This window comes from Solanum stenotomum, chromosome 2, assembly GCF_019186545.1.
Source record: "Solanum stenotomum isolate F172 chromosome 2, ASM1918654v1, whole genome shotgun sequence".
Lineage (NCBI taxonomy): Eukaryota > Viridiplantae > Streptophyta > Magnoliopsida > Solanales > Solanaceae > Solanum > Solanum stenotomum.
The window spans coordinates 19,042,741-19,062,243 of NC_064283.1; the positions used below are offsets into that span (position 1 = coordinate 19,042,741).

The window sequence follows — 19,503 nt, forward strand, 5'->3', positions numbered from 1 at the left end:
TTCAAATGATGATCTTTTAGAATATGAAATTCCATTACATGATATGAAATCATGAAATGAAATCAGCTTAAAATCAGTTATCTAAATTTTATTTCACAATTTCATATCGTGATTTAATATCAATTGGCACACCAGTTAAAACCATGGAAAACACGAGACTTCAGTTATTTCATTACTTTGAACTTCTACCTACCATGTGCTAATAGGTGTATGACAATGGAGATTTTTTATATAAATTTATATTCAATGGTGTTCTCATATACAGTGAATTGAATATCCTCCGTAGAAAGATTGTATCGTTCAAAAATTATTTTCATTCATATATATTAAATTTTGAATATTCTTAATGAAATTTTTTATTTCACTATTATTTTTAAATTTTAATAAAAAAAACATAATTTTTTTAAGAATAATATAAAAGACTAAAAAACCATTACTCCCAAAAAAAGAGAAAATTGAAAATAGAATTGTAAAAATATTATAAGGTCCCATCAATTAAAGCTTGATGTGATCTATAAATTGAACTGGTTGCATATTCAAGAGAGAGGAAGAAAAAGCCATGGGAGTAATAGCTCAACTCAACTATTTTTGGTTCAATCTCTTTATACTCTTTTTTTGTTTCTCCATCTCCTCCATTTATGGATCTGTAAGTTACTCTTCTCATACTCTTGCTCATTACTCTATTACTATTGTATTTTTTATAATCTGTTGATTTTCGTTCTATATATTTTAGATTGATTAAACACCCAATTTAGGAATTTAAAGAAATTTTTAGAATGTTAAATAAGTATTATGCTCCCTTTGTTTTCAATTCTTTATCTTAATTTTTTTAGTTTATTTGAAAAATAATATTTTTTTTTCTTTTTTAATACAGTAACTTTTTAATTTTGACTTTTCATATGACATTTTTAATACACAAAATAAAAAAAAAAAACATTTTGTTACATTCTTTATATATTTAGTTAACAAATTGAAATAAATAGAATAACATATTAAAAATATATTTTAAAATGAGAATATTAAAATTAAAAATTTACTATAAATAAAAATAAGGTTTTAAACCCAATTTAATAGGAGTAAAAGATATAAAATAAATTGAGTGGGTGGTGTATTTAGCACGTATTTCTTTTGGCAACCGACTCCTTAGCTTTGTTCCAATTCATAGGATATAATTTAAATTTTGAGAGTCAAATAAGATTTTTATTTTAGAATCAAAATGTCTTTGATGGCTATTTATTTATATGTCCTTTTAAGTATAATAAATTGTTAATTTTTATAATTTATAATACATTTTATGTATTAAATACATAAATTATCTTTGAAAACTTTAAACATATTATGGCAGAATGGTGGACTACAATTAAAAAAAGGTTTATTTTTTCTTATGAAATGGGACATAATAAGTATATATTTTTATATTTAATAAAATATTTTATGGAGTACTCCATATGTATGGGGTTCACAATTGGTTGGGTTGTGCCAAATTTAGATGAGTCATAATAGGTTAAGTCAATAATCGGGTTAAGATCTAATCCAATTCAAATTTGTTTGGTCAAAATGGTTGGATTAAAATGGATTACATTACGAACCAAGATTCAATTCAATCCAATTTCTAGTAAGTTTAATTGTTTTATTTGTTCTTTTAAACTATTAAGTATTTAATAAAAAAAAAAATTCTTATTAAGACTATATACAACATATCAAATTGAAAAAAAAAAGTTTTTTAAAAATATTTTGACAAGAATTTTTATAAGCCAATTTAGGATTACATATCAACCCAATTTTTAATTGGTTGAAATAGCGGATCAATAACCCAATCAAACTTAAACGAATTGGATGGATTGAATTTGATTTTGCCGCGCTTACATATGTCTCATTTCTAATTTTTTGTTTTTCTAAATTGCAGGAAGACGATTGTGTGTACACAGTTTACGTTCGAACCAGTTCAAAAATAAAAGCTGGAACCGATTCAATCATCAGCTTGACTCTCTACAATGCAAACGGGTATGGTATTCGAATCAATAACTTGGAAGCTTGGGGCGGGCTTATGGGCCCGGGTTACAACTATTTCGAGAGAGGAAACTTAGACATTTTCAGTGGCAGAGGCCCATGTTTAAATGGGCCGATCTGTAAGATGAACTTGACTTCCGATGGAACAGGCTCCGGCCATGGATGGTACTGTAACTACGTCGAAGTCACCGTCACCGGAGTCCATAGAGAATGCGATCAACAGAATTTCAAAGTGGAGCAGTGGATCGCGACTGATCATTCGCCTTATCAGCTCACTTTCATCAAAGATCTATGTAAGAAGACTAAGTCCGGTGAGAATTTGCCTCTCTCCGGTGAGGATCTGACTGTTTCCGGTGAGAATCTGGTTGTTTTCGATGTTGCTGTGATGTGATCTATCGATCATTTATTGGGCTTTGATTGGGCCTGAGCCCATATTTTATTATTGAAGTGTGAATTTAATAAGGGGCAGAACAGACAATTGGTAAGGGTTCAATGTTGCTATGATGTTTATTGTTTTCGAGATGTAGTAGTGCTTTAGTATTAGTAGTAGAGAAGACATTATATTTTATTTAATGAATAATATGGTCCAATATATACTATCATGATTCATGAGGGGCGGAGATAGCAAAAGCCGAGGGGGATCCATCCAAATTTGCTTTAATAGAATATACAATCGTTTGTATACGATTAAAATTAGTTTTTATATACAATAGATATTAAATTTCTCGCTTAATCTTTGTTTCTTTTAGTAAAAATGAGTCCACCACTACTATCATGAATACTACACTTTGGAAAATTAAAAGTTATTGCATTATTGCTTATTCTATATGAACAAAACATGCTGCAAAACTATCACTAATAAGTCTAGATTTCGTGTAGTTATACTTAGAACTGGCGATGTGATGGTTAGAAAGGATAAAGTTTATAATGCTACTGAGGTTTAAGTTTGCCTCTGAACATATATATAAAAGTATATGACAAAAAATGTCCTTTATTTTTTAATAGTTCAAAAATAGTTCATTCCCTTCTTTTAAATCGAGGATATATAAGAAACAATCCTCTATTTTATAAATGTAAAAATAAAAAAAAATGCTTATATTTGATCATTTTCCAATCCCCTTAAAATGGAAAAATTCATTGAGTATGCTATTATTGTTCTAAAATAGTAGTTGTTCAAATATACTATGATAATTTCAATTCTTTAAATTATCAAAATTGGTCATTTTTGTGTTTATCGAATATTTAACAACTTCTGATCGAACAAATCAGTGAAACACTTTTTTGACTCCCCACTTGAGAGTTTTCTAAGTTACCAAACCTCCAATTTTGGGTTGATTTTTGCCAAAAAATATTTAACTCTTTTTAGTAGTGTATATATATTTTAAACTGAAACTAATATCAATTATCATATTCAATCAACTGAATTACATCAATATATATGTATACCATGAATATAAATGTTGAGATACAACCAATTTTAATTTCACTTTCATTCTGAGAACCATATCATGTATATCAAGAGCATGCCATGTTAATTGTTATACATAATACATTTTTTTTTTAATAAGTTAATGGTAGGCTAGCATATATTTACCAATGTTTTAGAAGGTGGGGCGTGAGGCAAGACATTTTATACAGTTGGGGGTGAGGCGTAAGCCTCGAGACACGGGGCGCATATCTTATGTATATTCAATTTTATAATTTTATTACTAAGAGAATAAGCAAAGTAAAACTTTCAATGATTTTATAAATAAATTTTAATAAATAACTAATAATATAATTGTTTTTTTATAATTATCATTTGAGAAAAGGTATTAATAACCAATAATATAGAAAAATATATTATAATTACAACTAACAACACAAAAAATGATAGTTGCCAAAATAATCTTTAAAATTAAATCATCACCCATCTTCACATTTACTAGTCTTTTAACCCTTAATTAATATTTGCACTAACTGTTGTTTATATATTTTAAAGAAGAATGATAAAAAGTGTAAAAATAATGACAAATAAATGAATAAAGTTGTTTCAAGAACATAGTGCTATGAAAGCTCTATCCTATTATTTTCAATCACGATTATCTAAAAAATTATTTATAGCAATGTCATTTTCTATGACAATTTATCTATACATATTAGAAAAAATCACTACAACCTAAAAAAACATGATAGTACAAAATATAGATACCATTACACCAATAATAAAAAAATATGATTTAAAACAAAGATGAAAATTAACATCCGAAGCTTATATTTTTACGTCAAGGACTTATGTTTTTACGCTCAGAACTTATGTTCAATAAATCTACACCTTCAATTTGCACCTCAAATCATTTTTAATACGTCCAGCCCCAAAACTCGCCCCAAAAATATTTTTTGAAAATACTGATAAAATTACTCAATTTTCTCTAGTAAAGAAAGTCATTTTCAACCTACACACTATAGTAAATGGATACGAAATTAGGTGGAGGGGCCAAAAGATTATATATCATTAATTTTTCTTCTTAATAATTATTCATCTCGATCATGCCATCTGGTTGATGATTAAAGGACCCAAGTTAGAGAAAAATTACTTATAGATTAGTCACTCTACAAAATCTTTAGACAGCCTTAACCTAGCTGTGATGCACTTTAATTAATACAATTGGAAGGACCCCATATTTTATGGAGTAATGATTGTTAAGAATTTCATTTCCTTTTAATAAACTTTCAAGCAAGAAATGCAGAGTGAAATGCCAAGATATGAATATATCTTTTACTTCCGCGTCTTAAAATACATGTCATCGTTATTAAAAAAATTGTTTCAAAACATTTATCGTTACACAAGTTTTAAGACAGATTAATTATTATTTCCTCATTTATTCTTAGTAGAAATTGTTTTAACACTACTAATACCTCAATTATGGAATATAAATAGACTAAATATTTAATAAATAAAGATTATATCTTAAGATATAACTAAGGATAAAATAGTCAAACACCCTTTTTGATTAGTATTTTCTTAAGAAACGTGTAAATGAAAAATATAGTAAGTATTTTGAGACTGATAGAGTAGTTTTTATTTTTGTGAGTGGGGGGAGAAGAAAAAACAAGGCAAAATAGAAAATAAGTCAGCAAAACCGTGTTAAACAAACTAATTACATATTAAGAAAATGCAACAAATGTAAAAGAATTGTTCTCATTCACTAAAAATTCATAGTGCTTTAATTTTTTGTTTCCAAAGCACCCTAATGAATTCCTTTCTTTAATTCTTTTTCTTTTTCCCTAAAGAGATGAGCCAATATAGCCTACCAAATCCTATTTTCTAACTCAAGCCTCTTAATCCTTTGATCTTTCTCCCATTATCTCTTTTCTTTGTTCCCTAAAAGACCTTTATAAATCCTTCTCTTAACCCCTTCCCTACCACTTTTTTCTATATTTGACCCTTTTGTTTCCTTTTATGGAGGGATTGGAATTGAACAAACAAGTGATGATACAATTCAAATTAATTTGTTATGGAGACTGACAAATTAATGACAACCATAAATGTCATTGGTGGTGTTCATGCTCTTCGTGTCTTTGACAAATTCCTCATTTTTTGAGTTGTTGTTGGGCATCCTTAATCATTTGTCCCACATCCTCATTTTCTGGTGTCTCCTTTATCAACACTTCACATTCTTGTATGCATGCTTCCCATTTTCCCATCTAGTATATCACACACAAAATCTTCAATTATATCAATCAAAGAAAAAAAAAAGTAAATAAATGTTATTTTTAATGCACTAAATAAAACACTGCATAAGAAATAATTTGAAACATAACTAATGTAAGCACAACTGATACTAACATTACTAATATTAACATTACCAATACACCATTCAGTCTAATTGTTATACACCCTATCAAATGACAAGGTATTGAACCAATAGGCCAACTAATTTTTAAGGACGTAGCTACCATGGACATGTCATATCATGATTGTTTAATATTTAAAAAAAAGAAAATCTAATGACACATTTATAATAACATTGTTTGTTCTGATATTTTCAAATTGTTATAGCGAAATGTTGTTAGAGAGGACATATAATATAACATGAAAGATCGATTTCATATAAAATGTGCTTGTTATAGTGAAATATTGTTACAGATGATAACCGTTAAACTTAGTATCAAAGCATAAGGAAAATGAAAAGTTACCTTAAAGTAACAATCAGCCTTCCTCAACCTAGCTTTGGTGAAAGATGGTCTAACATTAAGGGCAGTATTGCAATCCTCAAGTGCTTTCTCAAATTGGCCAAGTTTTGACCTGCAAGCTGCTCTGTTGCACAATAAAACTGAGTTGTGTGGATCATGCTCTAGTCCTTCACCATAAGCAACACTAGCATCTCCATATTTTCCACCTTTAAACAACTCATTTCCCTTTGTTCTAGCACTTGCTACTGCCCTTGTCCTCCTAACTATCATGTTCACTTCCTTGTTGTTCCCATCTAGTTGGGATGCTCGTTGAGCCGCTGCTAGGGCATCGTCAATCCTATCATGTAACAATCACAATAAGTTGATAGTAACGATGGAAATATAATGTCATGTTTAGTTGATTGGAATATGGCATACATATTTAGAGCATTCGTATGACCGAGATTTGAAATTGAGGCATACTTAACTGATTGAGTCTGTTATTTTGTATTTTATGTAAGACGATATGATTGATTGAGACGCATTATTTTGTATTTTATTGTCCATAGAAGGAATATTAAATAAGCAATGTCTTGAAAACCTTGTAAATCAATATTCAAAGGTTTTTAAACTACTCGTGTTGGCAAGCATGAATATTGATTGAGGGTGATTTACATATGTCAAATTGAACGTACAACTACCAAATACATACTCAAGTACTCTTCTTTTTGGTTTCTCTTTTCTCCTACACATAATTCTCCTTTTGAGTTGTTAGCTAAACCAAACATTTTATTTGTTAGACAATAATCCAATACTAATTAAGTCTTTACTTTCTGTCCTAATCTTGGTTATTGGCATCTTTAGGACCACAACTATGACCTAGATTGAATACAATTTTTTATTAAAGGGTGGAGGTGTGAAATGTTGAATAGTTTGAATACATTAAAATCTGAGAACTAACTAACCTGCCAGCAGCCATGTCAACTTGAGCTTGAATGACTAACAGGCCTGCATTGCCAATAGGGCCAAAGAACTTTATACATTCATCGATATCAAAATTCGGACCATTCTTCAGAGTTTGATCTGCTTCATGGTATCTATGGAGCTTCACCAATGCCTCCGCTTTCAAAGCAAATATCTTTTTTTTTTATTTGTTATCCATAAAGAACAAAAAAAACAAATTAGCTCATGACACAAAAGAAAAGAACAAATTCTTATGGTTTAATGAGTAAGATAGTTAACCTGTGATGCAGAATCTGCACCAGCCGATATGGCGAGGGCAGATTCTTTAAGAAGAGTGTTCCAATCTCTTTGCCTCTTCGCTTCAGTACACTTGTTGAGATGAATTTGAATAGTTTTAGACTTTGTCACAACATCAGGATCAGCTTCTGATGCTGCTTGTTTGTAATGGTACATAGCTTTCTCTGTGTCTCCTAATCTAAATACGAAAACAATAGTCATTTCAACAATTGTAATAGTAATAGTAATATAATGAAATGAATTATTATTTTTTTAGATTTACCTGACACATAGGGTGGCCAAACGATTATGAGCTCTTTGATAATGAGGATCAATTGATATAGCTTCTCTGCACTCAAAAACAGCTTGAAGAAGCCTTCCTAAAGCAGTCAAAGCAGCGGATTTGTTGCTTCGATAAGAAGCCTTATTAGGATCAATTGAAATTGCAGCATCATACAAAGCTAAAGCCTCAGCAAATCTTCCATTCTTGTAATCCTCATTTCCAAGAATCTTCAATTGCTCAGGGTCCATTCTTGTGGATAAAGCGCGACAAAGGGAAACAGAGCCCCCTGTTTTCCCCTGCTCTTGATCACCCTTTTTCTTTACCACATTACCCATAACACTCGTAGGATATTTCCCATTCTGAGATGGTTGTTGTGGTTCTTCTTTAGCCGTTCTTGGTAAATAATCAAGAACATGATTAGCTGTTGAAGTTGTTGTAGCACCAGTACCATTGCCCCCACCTTGCTGCCTTATGTTACCCAAATTACCAAACAACATCACGTTGCTAGACGATGCACGGACTAATGTATTAGCTCCCTTTGATCTTTGATGATCTTGTATCATGTTTTCAAGCTCCCCTGATAGCCCCGTTGATGGCGGAGCTACTTTTCTTCCTTGATTATTATACCCTTGTTGTACCCCTTGACCATTATTTTTCTGCTGATTATAAACAGGTGCAGCACCTTGCAAATTACCCTTAGTCGCAGCTACCTTGGATTGATTTTGATTAGGTCTTGGTATGATCCTATCAGCTTGTTTCTCGTTGTCACGATTGTCTAAAAAAGCCTCGTTGGATCCATTACGATGCTTTTTAGATGTTTGAGTACTAGAAGATCGCGTTAAATTGTTAACATTATTGGAATTTGGTGTTGGAAGCGAACCTGTTGATGTTGATCTTTTTGTCCACATATTTTTCCTTCCAAAAACCGCGTTCAACAGGCCACAACCTGTTTTCCTTTCATCAGAAGCGTCTCCCATAATTGAATGGATGGATAGTTGAGATATGAAATTCTTCTGGTGATCAACAAATGTGGCACCACATGAAATTTAGTACTTATTCTTATGTAAGAAATAAGACTTGTAGGCCAAGTTAAAATAAATTAGATAACTCACCAAGAAAATTAAGGACCCATAATGTACAAAAACAAGATGTTACATTTAATGAAATTGGTTGTGTGAAAAATGGTAACTGCCCCAAGGAGAAGAGTACATAATTGTCATATTCTATGTATCTTTAGAATATCTTTTTCTTGTTTGGTTTTTTAGTGTTTGTTTCTCTCTCTTTCTGTTGGAAATGAAATGATTGCATCAAGAAGAGAAATGGAATGTGAAAAATGATAAGAGAGGGAAAAAAGAAGAAGAAATAATTAGCTCTTTTGGGGAGGTAAATGACACAAAAATAATACCAGTAATGATGAATGTATGCAAAAGGATTTTTTTCAACACCTTTTCTTTTACTTTTTTCTGCTTTTCTGTTGGTTAAAATTAAAATTGTTTTTTTTTTTTTTTTTTTGTGTTGGTTTGGTGTTTGTGGTGTAATAAGGGAGACCAAAAGACTCGGTCATGGAACGAAGGAGCATCTCAAGATATTTAGAGGAATAAAACAATTTAGTGTTGGCAGAATCTTTTATTTCATTATTTTTTATTTTCTCTTCTTTTTTTTTTCTACTATTTTTAAAAAAATCTTTTTGCAACAAAGTCAAATTAAGGAGAGGAGTTCACGTAGGAGACTTTGAGCAGCTCACGTATGGCTGCCAGCTGTTTTCTAATTCTAAGGGTTTGGGAGATGGTCCACATACCTACTCTTGCTTTATTTTTCCATTGTCTTAGTAGAGCGGTTTAAAATCTAACTGAAGTCGAAATTAAAATTGAAAAATATATGTTGATTTATCGTTGATAATGATTTTGACTTTTTTTATTAGATTGTCGATTTTTGACGATTTGAGATTTTTTTTAAAGGATTAACTGATAATTCGATAGTAAATTAATAAATTGTATTTATACTATTTGGTATACAAAGTCCTTGACTTAAATTTAGTTTCATTCTTTCAAATTTGACTATCTCAAGCTCTCGATTATTTTATAATATGTTGATGTTCATGTAATATGTCAGCCCATATAAATGATTCATTTGGTTTGTCACCTTGTTTTTAAGTGATCTTCAATGATTTTTGTGTGTGTGTTAATTCTTAACAATTAAATCAATAATCAAATCGATAACAATCAATAATCGATAAACTAATATCTTAATGGTCTACTTCTATAATGGTTTAGCATGTAATGATTCTATGATGATTTAACATATCTACAAATCGATACAAATAAGTCGAATTGATAAACTTCAAAACTGAACGAACCAACCAATATGCTACCCTAGTCTTACATTGTCTAAGCAAGGAAAAAAAAGGTTTATTACATCAATTTCTTGAACTTATCAGTAAAATCTTTCTCTCTTTCTCTGATTGAGCATCTAATCATATGATAAAATGTTTCTATTAGACTTTATGATTTGAACTTTTATAAAGTTTCAGTATGTGTTCTCAAAGGCTTATTATATAGATAGGTTAATCATTTAACGTAGTGATCTCCTTCAATTAAGCATGATTAACATCAATAAAACGTAAAATCTCGAGTTTATCTCAATTGATGTATATAACTAATAGAGGCAATGTATATTATGTGGTTAATAGTTACTTTATAGAAACTTGAGAACACACAAAAATGTTTAATAAACACACTTTATCATGTATTCAAAAGCTCAATTTAATAAATCATAATTCGAATAAGTGGACTTTTAAGCCTTGAAGTACCAATAACCATGCATGCACTCCTTGAGAATTGATCAATATAATTTATAATGTAAAGCTTCACCACTAGTTTCTAATTATATATATATATATATATTTTTATTTTTATTTTTATTTGCACCAGGTGTCCGAGTCTCTTTGAGCCCCGACTAATCCCAGGGGTGCACAGGCCCTCGGCAAGGAGTTTCCCGCAAGTGCACCACGGTTAATTCAGGTTTTACCCAGTCCGATGGCCCTCAGAAATTGTTTGCACCTAGTGGGTTTCGAACTTGAGACCTTGAAAGGGAGCAAACCCCAATGTTCAAGTCAATTGCCAGCTATAGATAGATAGATAGAAAATTAATATACTAAAAAACTACATGCTACATTAAATTTCTTGTAAATCACAAGTTCACAACTTCATGCATTTGAAAAATAGTTTTTTTTTACAAAAAAGTCAAATATAGAATTATCAACTTTGGATTGAGCACATCAATTTAGAAACTCAAAATTCAACTCCTTATAGTCTCTTTTTTGAACTCGTCTGCATGTCTTTTAACAATGCCTAAATTACATTTTCTTGTTTTCACTTCTCCTAAGAGAAACATAAGTAGCTATCTAGTCAACAATGAGGTTGAAATTCAAGAAGTTACCCTTCTTCAGTTTATGTTTTCAAACTTGACTCAGTCTGATATCCAATTAATTATAGAATGGAACTTTTGCTAGGCAACCAAACAGCCACCTACTCTGTATTACCCACCGACCAGGTCCAAATTCATTAAGCCAGACAAGAAAAAAGGTGGCAAAAAGTATCAGAACCAATTTGCTTTAACTGAAGATATTGCTAGTTTTCTTCTCTCTTTTTTTTCAAGCCTCTGACCATCTAAGCATCAGAGAAATTTCTGTTCAAAACTTTTTCTGAACTAGTAAATTGTTGAGAGATGACTAGCCCACCTAATCGAACTCAGCTGCTACAAAGGTCCTTAAATCGCCAAGACAACAGGCAAAAATTGAACATCTGGCTCCACCTATTAGGGGACATGTAAATGTCAGATGTAAGAATGTAAGAAAGGTTTCATACAAGCATGAGAACCTATTAAGGGACATGAAAATGTCAATTGTGAGAATGTAACCTTAAACACTCACAATAGTGTGATGACCCCTTCGTACATCAAACACAAACACACACACCAAAATCACATTGTACAATACACAATAAGATTTCAGACAAAAATCAATATTGCTATAGGAGAAGATTAGTTATACTTCACCAGAAAGAACTATTTCACATATTGGGGGTCCAAACAGAAAAATCACAAAGAAGCAGGTATATGGGAGATTGTACCTCCAAATTACTGGCCAAGCATAAACCGTTCGATCATTAAAAATAATAAAACATACACAACTAGATGTTAAATTAAAGAAAAAAACATAGATCATTCAATCAAACTCTGAAGTGAAAGCTTTGCATTCTATGAGAGCTTATACTGTTGGTCTTGAACATGGATAAAAGAGGAGAGTTACTGTAGGCTTATAGATAATGTAGTCAATTTGCCATTAATCCTCATAACAATGAATAGGTCGGGACATACTCTCCTAGATATACGTTAACATCAATTTATTGAGTATTTGAACATAGCAACTCCAAATAGAGCAAAATGAATTACAGGATTCATATAATAGATCCGCCTCGCATTCAATAAAACGGGGATAGAACATGAGAAACCAGAGTTAAAATTCTAGTATAGGTAAAAAAGCTAAGTAATTTCTTTCTCATCTTCTAAACCTTGGTAGAAAGAGTACCCGCTACTTGTACTAGCTAAAAAGTAGCAGATATCTTGTAGCAGAAGTTCCCAAGCACTGAAGGTAGGAATTTTACCCATCCCAATAATTCTTAAGACAGAACTAATGGTTTACAACACGCTTCATGAATGTGTACTGTACTTGACATAATAGTTAAGCAGAGTATCACCTTATAAACTCAGCACAAATCAACCTAGTAATGTTCTCCGGCTATAAGTCACAAGCTATTTTTACACACTAGCGTACTGTACCTGATGCTGCTCATACACTAAGGGGTCATTTAGTTGGATTCATTAAAAAAAACAATCTCCACATAAAACCCCACATAATAAATACAATGTTTCATTACTTGTTTTCTTTTCCTCATAACTGATACTTGCATAAGTGGCGCGGGAATCTATGTATTAATATGTAGGACAGAACGTGAAATAAGATGCGGGTATTAGTAGTAACACATGGATTAAAACAAGACAAAACTAACCCTCATATAAAATAGCAAAAAAACTTATATTTGTTTAAGAAGTTAGCACATATATCAATTATACACTACTAATTTGTAATATATCAACTAAACATCATACAAGAAATAATCTACGTGTTATAATCCCTGCACTACTAATCCTTGCATATCATGTTCTAAAACCATGGCCCCTAAATCTGACTAGTTATTCAAAATCTCTCAAGATGCTGATACAAGGTAATAAAAGTTTAGGATGGAGCAAACAAAAGAGGATAAAAAAGTACATATAATGTTCTATGATAGCAAAAGAACGAAGGATGGCTCCTTTCTAATACTTTAGTACTTCTTTTATTAAGTTACTCTGCATCAAACTCTTAATCAATCTGCAGCTGACATTCATTCTGCAGCCAACTCTTTTTCTATTCTTTCCATTTGATACGCTAAACCCCAAGGCCAGACCCCACTCAACTTTCTTGACTTCTTTCCCCACTTGCTCCCTTGGTGACTGGGACCCCCCAACGTCAAGGTTTGAGGCGGACTGTCCTTTCCACTATATATGGCAGGAAGATGAAAGAAAAATACGTTCTACATACTAAAAGCTATCTGCTATAGCAATTTGATTAAGAAATGACAGATTTTCCGCAGCCAACATATCTGGGAACAATAAAACATTTGGGTGACATTTTTCATATGGTTTTTTGCTACAAATATAAAATAGAAGTAAAACATATGGATCAACCTTTTTCCCTAACTATTTTAGAGTAAAATGTAATATTAGACTTGGGATTTAAACAAGACAGTAAAGAAGCTGACATCATCATTATTTGGAGAGAGAAGAATTTTTAAAAAAGCCCATTCCTATGTCTCTCATATGGGTTTTATAATAGTAGTAGGTCTATAACCATACGTGACTTAGTGGAGCCCTTTTAGAAATAATCTCTCATGAATTTATTGGTGTTGCGTATTTTTCTTGGCAGAAACAACTTTTGATAGAATCTACGATATTTTCCATTTAGTGTGTTTTCATTATTGACAAAAAATTAGCAGGATTTCTGTCCCTATTTCACTGTCTTCATATTTCATAATATAATGTTTTTAGGGTCTTATGCAGATAAGTGAAATCCTTTTCATTTTTATACGACGGTGGGGTCTGTGCCAGCTTGCACGCACCTCGACTATTCCCCTAGGTACCTGCTGCAGATAGCCATGGATTGGCCAAGAGGATGATAATACAACATTTAACAAAGAATTGGAGAAGATCTGTACATGAAAATGGTAGACAAACAAGATTATTGGCACGTATATTTATTTTCTGTAATGAAGTTGTACATTTAGAACAAAAAAATGAACTATGACCCTTAGAAACCATTGAATAAAACATGATGATGAAGATATGTAAGGGTAATATAAGAACCTAACCTAGGTATGATGTACTTACTTCGCCAAACCCACTTCGAGTATTGCTATGTCTCAGCTTTCTTTAGCTCCTTAACTATTGCATCGGCCAGTTCCTCCCCACTGTATTCCACACCAAAGCATCTAACTACTTGCATATTTGGATTCACCAAATACCTATTACATCAATATACATCTGACTCTGTCAAATTGCTCTAGCGCAGGTAAAAGAAACTGAGAGTTTATTCTTCCATAGTTGTAAAGAGAGGGCTTCTTATTTGACAATATATAGGACTTGAGGCTTACATGTTGTGAGAAGATTCTACCAGATAATCATCTCCTTCTTCATCAACCTTCTTAAAGTAAACTCGGTATTCCTGTGCCATCTGTCTAACAGCAGCAACTGGTCCCGTTAATCCCATTATTCTTGGGTCAAACTCTGTGTTTCATGCAAATAAAATCAGCACAGCTTAAGTGTAGGAAATAAACATCAAATAAAAGGAGACAACTATAGGATTGAACCCTTTTCTCTTCAAGCCCACCCCCCGGTTGGGATCTCTTTCCACAATTCTTTCAACCAAGACATTCATTCCAGAACCTAGAGAGAGAAAGAGATCAGAGAAGCTAGATCCAGACCTTTGAGATAAGCTCGAAGTTGCGAAGGCGTATCACGTTGAGGATCAATTGTGACAAATACTGGGAGAATCTTATGATGATCCTGTTTTGAACCTTGTTTACATTAAGCAGAAAGGACCACAAAGCAAAAATAAAATAACAACATCAGCAACATAAGCCAGTTAATAAGAAAATATAATATCCATTCAAAGAACCCGAGTTGCACCTAGAATATCAGTAGTTTTAGACATCTTTTGTACTTCTGCTGGACCAACATCAGGAGATGAAGTATAACCAAAGTAGAGAAGAACCCAGTTTCCCAGCAAGTTGCGCTCGGTAACCAAACGGCCTTCTGTATCAATCAAGCTGAACGGGCCGCCAATGATTGGCCCTTGAATTGCACTTCTTTCAAATTTCTCGCCTTGACCTGAAAGGCATGAAAGCTTTATATTGTGTACCAATCATTAATATTTATGGCACTACAAAACTATCAGAAAGTAAATGCACATGGTACTTCATAAAGAGCATGATTCAAGTGGACAAGCATACCAACGCTTTCTGATAAGGAAACATAAAAAGAGAGAAAATTGTCCAATGAACTATTCCATTTAAACTAGAAAGATACCGAGACTGCCATAATAAGTCTATCAATGATCCAGTATACGGCTATTTGGCTGCATGATAAGTAGGACTCAGGGAAGAAAATAATTTTAGTCTATAGTTCTGGACTTCTAGTAGATTAGAAGTTTAACAACCAAAAGAGGATTTATCTCTTGTGCTCCATTATTAAACAAAAGCTGATAACCACTTTAAGTAAGGAGCTATGATCCAGCATATGGACTCAGCCATGTACCACTTCATAATTCACTACACACCTACATCCTTAATTTGTTTCGTCATTTTTTGTTTCCATCTTAAGTATTAATTGCAGCATTCAAAGGCACATAATCCGCATTGAGGCGTATGAAAGACACATAAAGCTTTGCTTAAAATATATACCCAGAGCCCCACCTTTTGGAATTGCTCTCCTTTCATCATTATAACGAAGAAAAAGGAGCAGTCCACCGAATCCTCCCAAAGCAGCTCCAGGCTGCAAAGTAGAAATAAGATGAAGACAACTGAGATAACGGAGCCATAGACAACCACACAGAGCACATGCAACAACAGTCACAAAACACATCAAAAGGAAAATGGAGTTCAAATGCAATACTAATATATAATGTTTCCAAGATTTTGATGTTGATGGTCCAGTTAATAAAGGCGGATCATAAGTCTTTCTAGCAGACCTCGTGCAGCTGGCTGAATGGAAGTGCTTAGGTGGGATAAACCTACACATGAAACAAGTAATCAGAAAAATTGCAGTGCACTCCATAATTTGAAACTGAAATGGTTTACTTTTATACTTCCTGTTCTACATGTATTTGAGTTGTTTCTCCTCTTTTCCCCCCATTTCTTTTTTGAAAGGGGAAGGCAGTATCATGGAAAGCATCAGTGCGCACTTACAGGGCTTGATTTGCATCACCAATACATCATCACTTTGTTTAGGAATAAAACTTGAAACGACTTGTTCCAATTATACTTGAAGTGAATGTCTATAGAGAGTTCCTCTCTTCTTGCAAATTTTGGATTCTTTTGCCAGGATAATTGCAAGTAAATTCAAAATGAAAAAAAGAAATGCGTCTTAAGTCCATTCTAGTCTCTCACAAGGTAATAATGCATTATGCATATCTCTCCTCATAGATACATTTTATGCATTCAAAATGGGCATTTTCTGTAGAAAATAGAAGTTAAAAAGCTCCATCTACACTCCCCTACTTTTAACACATCAAGCTCACAACAGTGGAAGTATCATCTACATTTCAATACTTTACCGTCACATGAAGCTGATGCTCTCTCGACTAACTAAAACTTTGGACAGGTATAACTGCAACTTTAGATGAGTCAAAAATCTTACAAAGCTGAATCTGATGGAGAGTAAATTTAAGAAATTCTCCACATCAAGCTTCTGAAGATTGGAAACTTACAGTTCTTTTTGACTTGCCATGAAACAATCCTCTCCCCCTTCCCTTATAGCAACAAAAGACTGACGCTCCCCCAACTTAGCCTCTATGTGAGCAGTAGTAATTATTCGCTACATTTTAAACTTATAAGTTTCTCCCCTATTTTCCTGATGGAAGTTGCTACTAGTCATTTACTCACCATCCTCCCAAGAGGGATTCCACTAGGTATGTTGTTGTTGCAAGTTACTACTAGTCTCTTACTCAAAATCAAATTTCGCTCATGATGGATCTTACAACCTTATAATTAGCAAAATGCCTAAGGGAGAAACTAGAAAGAGACAGTTGGTCACTATAAGAAGTACATAGTTACGGGTGAAAGTAAGAGTTGTTACGCATAAACTGAAACTTCACAAAGTTTCCTTCTAAGGGGACCTCCACGTCTCTTGGAGAAATCCATGAGCCACATAGCATGTTTAATCTATCTATCCAAGACAGCCTCCCCCTGCTACCAATTGAAACTCATGAACCCAAAACACCACAAGTAACACATTAGGTTAGACAAGTTTTAATTCTACAAGACCCCTTAACCAATGTTTATCAAAAGGAACTTTAGTAAGCCATGTTATATCTGAAATCAGACATAAAAGCAACTTTGACGATAATGCCACCCACACTTCCACGTTTCTAACAGTCATACAATTGGAATTTTAACCTAGATATTTCAAATTTTGCTTTATATTAAGTATCATCTATGCAAAGGTACTCTCAACATTATTATTTCTAGTATTCAAGTTTAAGGCAAAAGATATAACTAACTCCACATCAACCATATTAAATGCAATAGAAAACTAGAACCAGTGTGTTCATCAAAATTTGTTTCTCCTACTCTTCAACCAAGCATCAATAACATCATAATTAGAGCTTTCACTAACATATTTTGTTCTCTCATAATTCCACGTTTCTAACAGTCATAATGCTTTCTCCAACTTCATTAGCAACTGGAAAGAAATTAGTAATGCTTCTCACTAAGGAGAAGTAGATCACTACAGTTTCATCTCTTCTTGCTTACTTCCCCCTTCCAACAACCAAACAGTTTGAGGTTCGTAAAGGGACGAATCTTCTCACATTTTTTTCTCAAAATCTAAGTAGATTAGTAACAAACCAACAGACTACACAGAATATTTGGAGGCAAAACACTACAAAAACCATATTTAAACAAAAGAATAACCAAACCAAACTATAAAATTTCCATAATACAGAAAAAAGTTATAGAAACACAAATTACCCATAAAAATTCAAGAAAACCAAAACCCATAAAATTTCAACAGTGTGTGATTGACTATAGATTATAAAAAATGCACATTACCTTTCATATGTATTAAGGGACTGTATAGAACGGTTCTTGATTGAATTTAAGAGAGACCTGTATACTTGCATTTTGCACAAACTTGACAAATTATGTGAAGTAAACAAAACTGGGTATCTTAGAATTGGAACTTATGGGCAACAAATTGCACTATTCTCTATACTAATATCTTCATTTCTACTGAATATCAACTGCAAGGGTTATGGAAATCCTGCGAAGAAGGTGATGAGCAAAACGGCACCGTTTTGGTGACTTTTGCGCCAAGATCCTTGACCTTTCCCACAAGTATAGAGATAAATTTATTCTCTTGCATATATTTTTTATTACATATTTCTTCATGTAAATTTTGAGGCCACTTAGTTCCCGTTTTGGATTTGTTTATTTTTAGGTGCTTTTCATTTTTAAATATTTTTTAAATTTTAGGGGTATTTAAAAAGGTTAAAAAGTGATTTTAACCCCTCAATTTTAGTTAAAAAAAGATATAAAATAAATCAAAGATCAAAAGTAGGATATCTTCTACTTGTAACTTTTAGCTTTTAATTTATAAATTACTACTTTTTATAAGTTCATTCAAACAGACCCTAATCTTTAACAATCTTCTAAAGTAGATAAGCTTTAACTTTAAATTAGAAATTAAAAATAAATATTTATTTTAGTTTCTTGAAATATATACTACTAAAAGTAACTAATAAACTTATATATATCACATATAATTTGACATGGGCGTGACATTTTCACTTACCTAATGTTCCATCTACTTTATGAAATTCAATTTAATCAATCAGTAATAAGTAATGAAAGACATTATGTTGTGAAAATCTGAAGATGGCCATGAGCCAGATAGCTGATATAGTAATGTAATTCGAACTTTGAAGAATATCTATAACTTTAAATTAAAATGTAACTATAACAATCTTAAAGTGTGAGCATAGACAAACTACGCTCACACTTTATATTTGCTACATGCTATAATAGACTTGTACGCAGTGGCGGATCCAGGATTTAGACTCTGTGGGTGCCAAATAGACTTATCGATTAAATTAATTTTATATTTGATTAAATTATTCGTCTTTTCGATATAAATTAATTTAAGTTCTCTAATTTTTCTTAAAAGAACGTGTGCAGCAATTTCCTTTTTCTTAAAAAAACGTCTTTTTCAAAAAAATAGGTACAAATGGGATTCGAACCCGCAACATCAGCCTTTTAAAGTTGCCCTCCTACCGTGGCACCACAAGCCAATTTTGTTCTGTGAGTGGCACGCTTTATATAAATATAAATACTATATATATATACCTATGTATATATAGAGTTTCCGTCGAAGTTTGGGGGTGGCGTGGCACCCCCAAACCCCTTAATAGATTCGCCTCTGCTTGTACGTGCTACAATATATTT

The 19,503-nt window shown here is 32.3% G+C and overlaps 3 protein-coding genes across 3 annotated transcripts; 1 reads left to right on the top strand and 2 right to left on the bottom strand.

Moving 5' to 3' along the window:
* The first annotated feature begins 493 nt into the window (after window positions 1–493).
* On the top strand, window positions 494–2,615 carry LOC125855244 (PLAT domain-containing protein 3-like). Its single transcript, XM_049534949.1, has 2 exons — window positions 494–646; window positions 1,907–2,615. Exons 1-2 carry the CDS (start codon window positions 560–562, stop codon window positions 2,399–2,401), a joined length of 582 nt encoding a protein of 193 aa, XP_049390906.1. The 5' UTR covers window positions 494–559; the 3' UTR covers window positions 2,402–2,615.
* Window positions 2,616–5,121: 2,506 nt separating this feature from the next.
* LOC125855217 (inactive TPR repeat-containing thioredoxin TTL3) lies at window positions 5,122–8,699 on the bottom strand. Its single transcript, XM_049534911.1, has 5 exons — window positions 7,688–8,699; window positions 7,408–7,603; window positions 7,131–7,303; window positions 6,190–6,523; window positions 5,122–5,697 (listed from the first exon to the last, which is right to left on the bottom strand). Exons 1-5 carry the CDS (start codon window positions 8,662–8,664, stop codon window positions 5,584–5,586), a joined length of 1,794 nt encoding a protein of 597 aa, XP_049390868.1. The 5' UTR covers window positions 8,665–8,699; the 3' UTR covers window positions 5,122–5,583.
* A 2,583-nt stretch (window positions 8,700–11,282) lies between these two features.
* On the bottom strand, window positions 11,283–18,382 carry LOC125855239 (protein SCO1 homolog 2, mitochondrial). The gene is made up of 8 exons (XM_049534943.1): window positions 18,112–18,382; window positions 15,956–16,073; window positions 15,757–15,835; window positions 14,972–15,172; window positions 14,767–14,859; window positions 14,437–14,569; window positions 14,174–14,307; window positions 11,283–11,500 (listed from the first exon to the last, which is right to left on the bottom strand). Exons 1-7 carry the CDS (start codon window positions 18,180–18,182, stop codon window positions 14,199–14,201), a joined length of 804 nt encoding a protein of 267 aa, XP_049390900.1. The 5' UTR covers window positions 18,183–18,382; the 3' UTR covers window positions 11,283–11,500; window positions 14,174–14,198.
* Between the last annotated feature and the right edge of the window lie 1,121 nt (window positions 18,383–19,503).

Coding starts and splice junctions, on each gene's coding strand:
- LOC125855217 (XM_049534911.1), bottom strand. CDS start 8,664: ATGGGAGACGCTTCTGATGAAAGGAAAACAGGTTGTGGCCTGTTGAAC. Junction 7,304..7,407: donor GTGCAGATTCTGCATCACAG/GTTAACTATCTT, acceptor TAAAAAAAAAAG/ATATTTGCTTTGAAAGCGGA. Junction 6,524..7,130: donor GTTGACATGGCTGCTGGCAG/GTTAGTTAGTTC, acceptor GTTACATGATAG/GATTGACGATGCCCTAGCAG.
- LOC125855239 (XM_049534943.1), bottom strand. CDS start 18,182: ATGCAAGTATACAGGTCTCTCTTAAATTCAATCAAGAACCGTTCTATA. Junction 16,074..18,111: donor TCCCTTAATACATATGAAAG/GTAATGTGCATT, acceptor TTTCATGTGTAG/GTTTATCCCACCTAAGCACT. Junction 14,860..14,971: donor TAAAACTACTGATATTCTAG/GTGCAACTCGGG, acceptor AATGTAAACAAG/GTTCAAAACAGGATCATCAT.
- LOC125855244 (XM_049534949.1), top strand. CDS start 560: ATGGGAGTAATAGCTCAACTCAACTATTTTTGGTTCAATCTCTTTATA. Junction 647..1,906: donor TCTCCTCCATTTATGGATCT/GTAAGTTACTCT, acceptor TCTAAATTGCAG/GAAGACGATTGTGTGTACAC.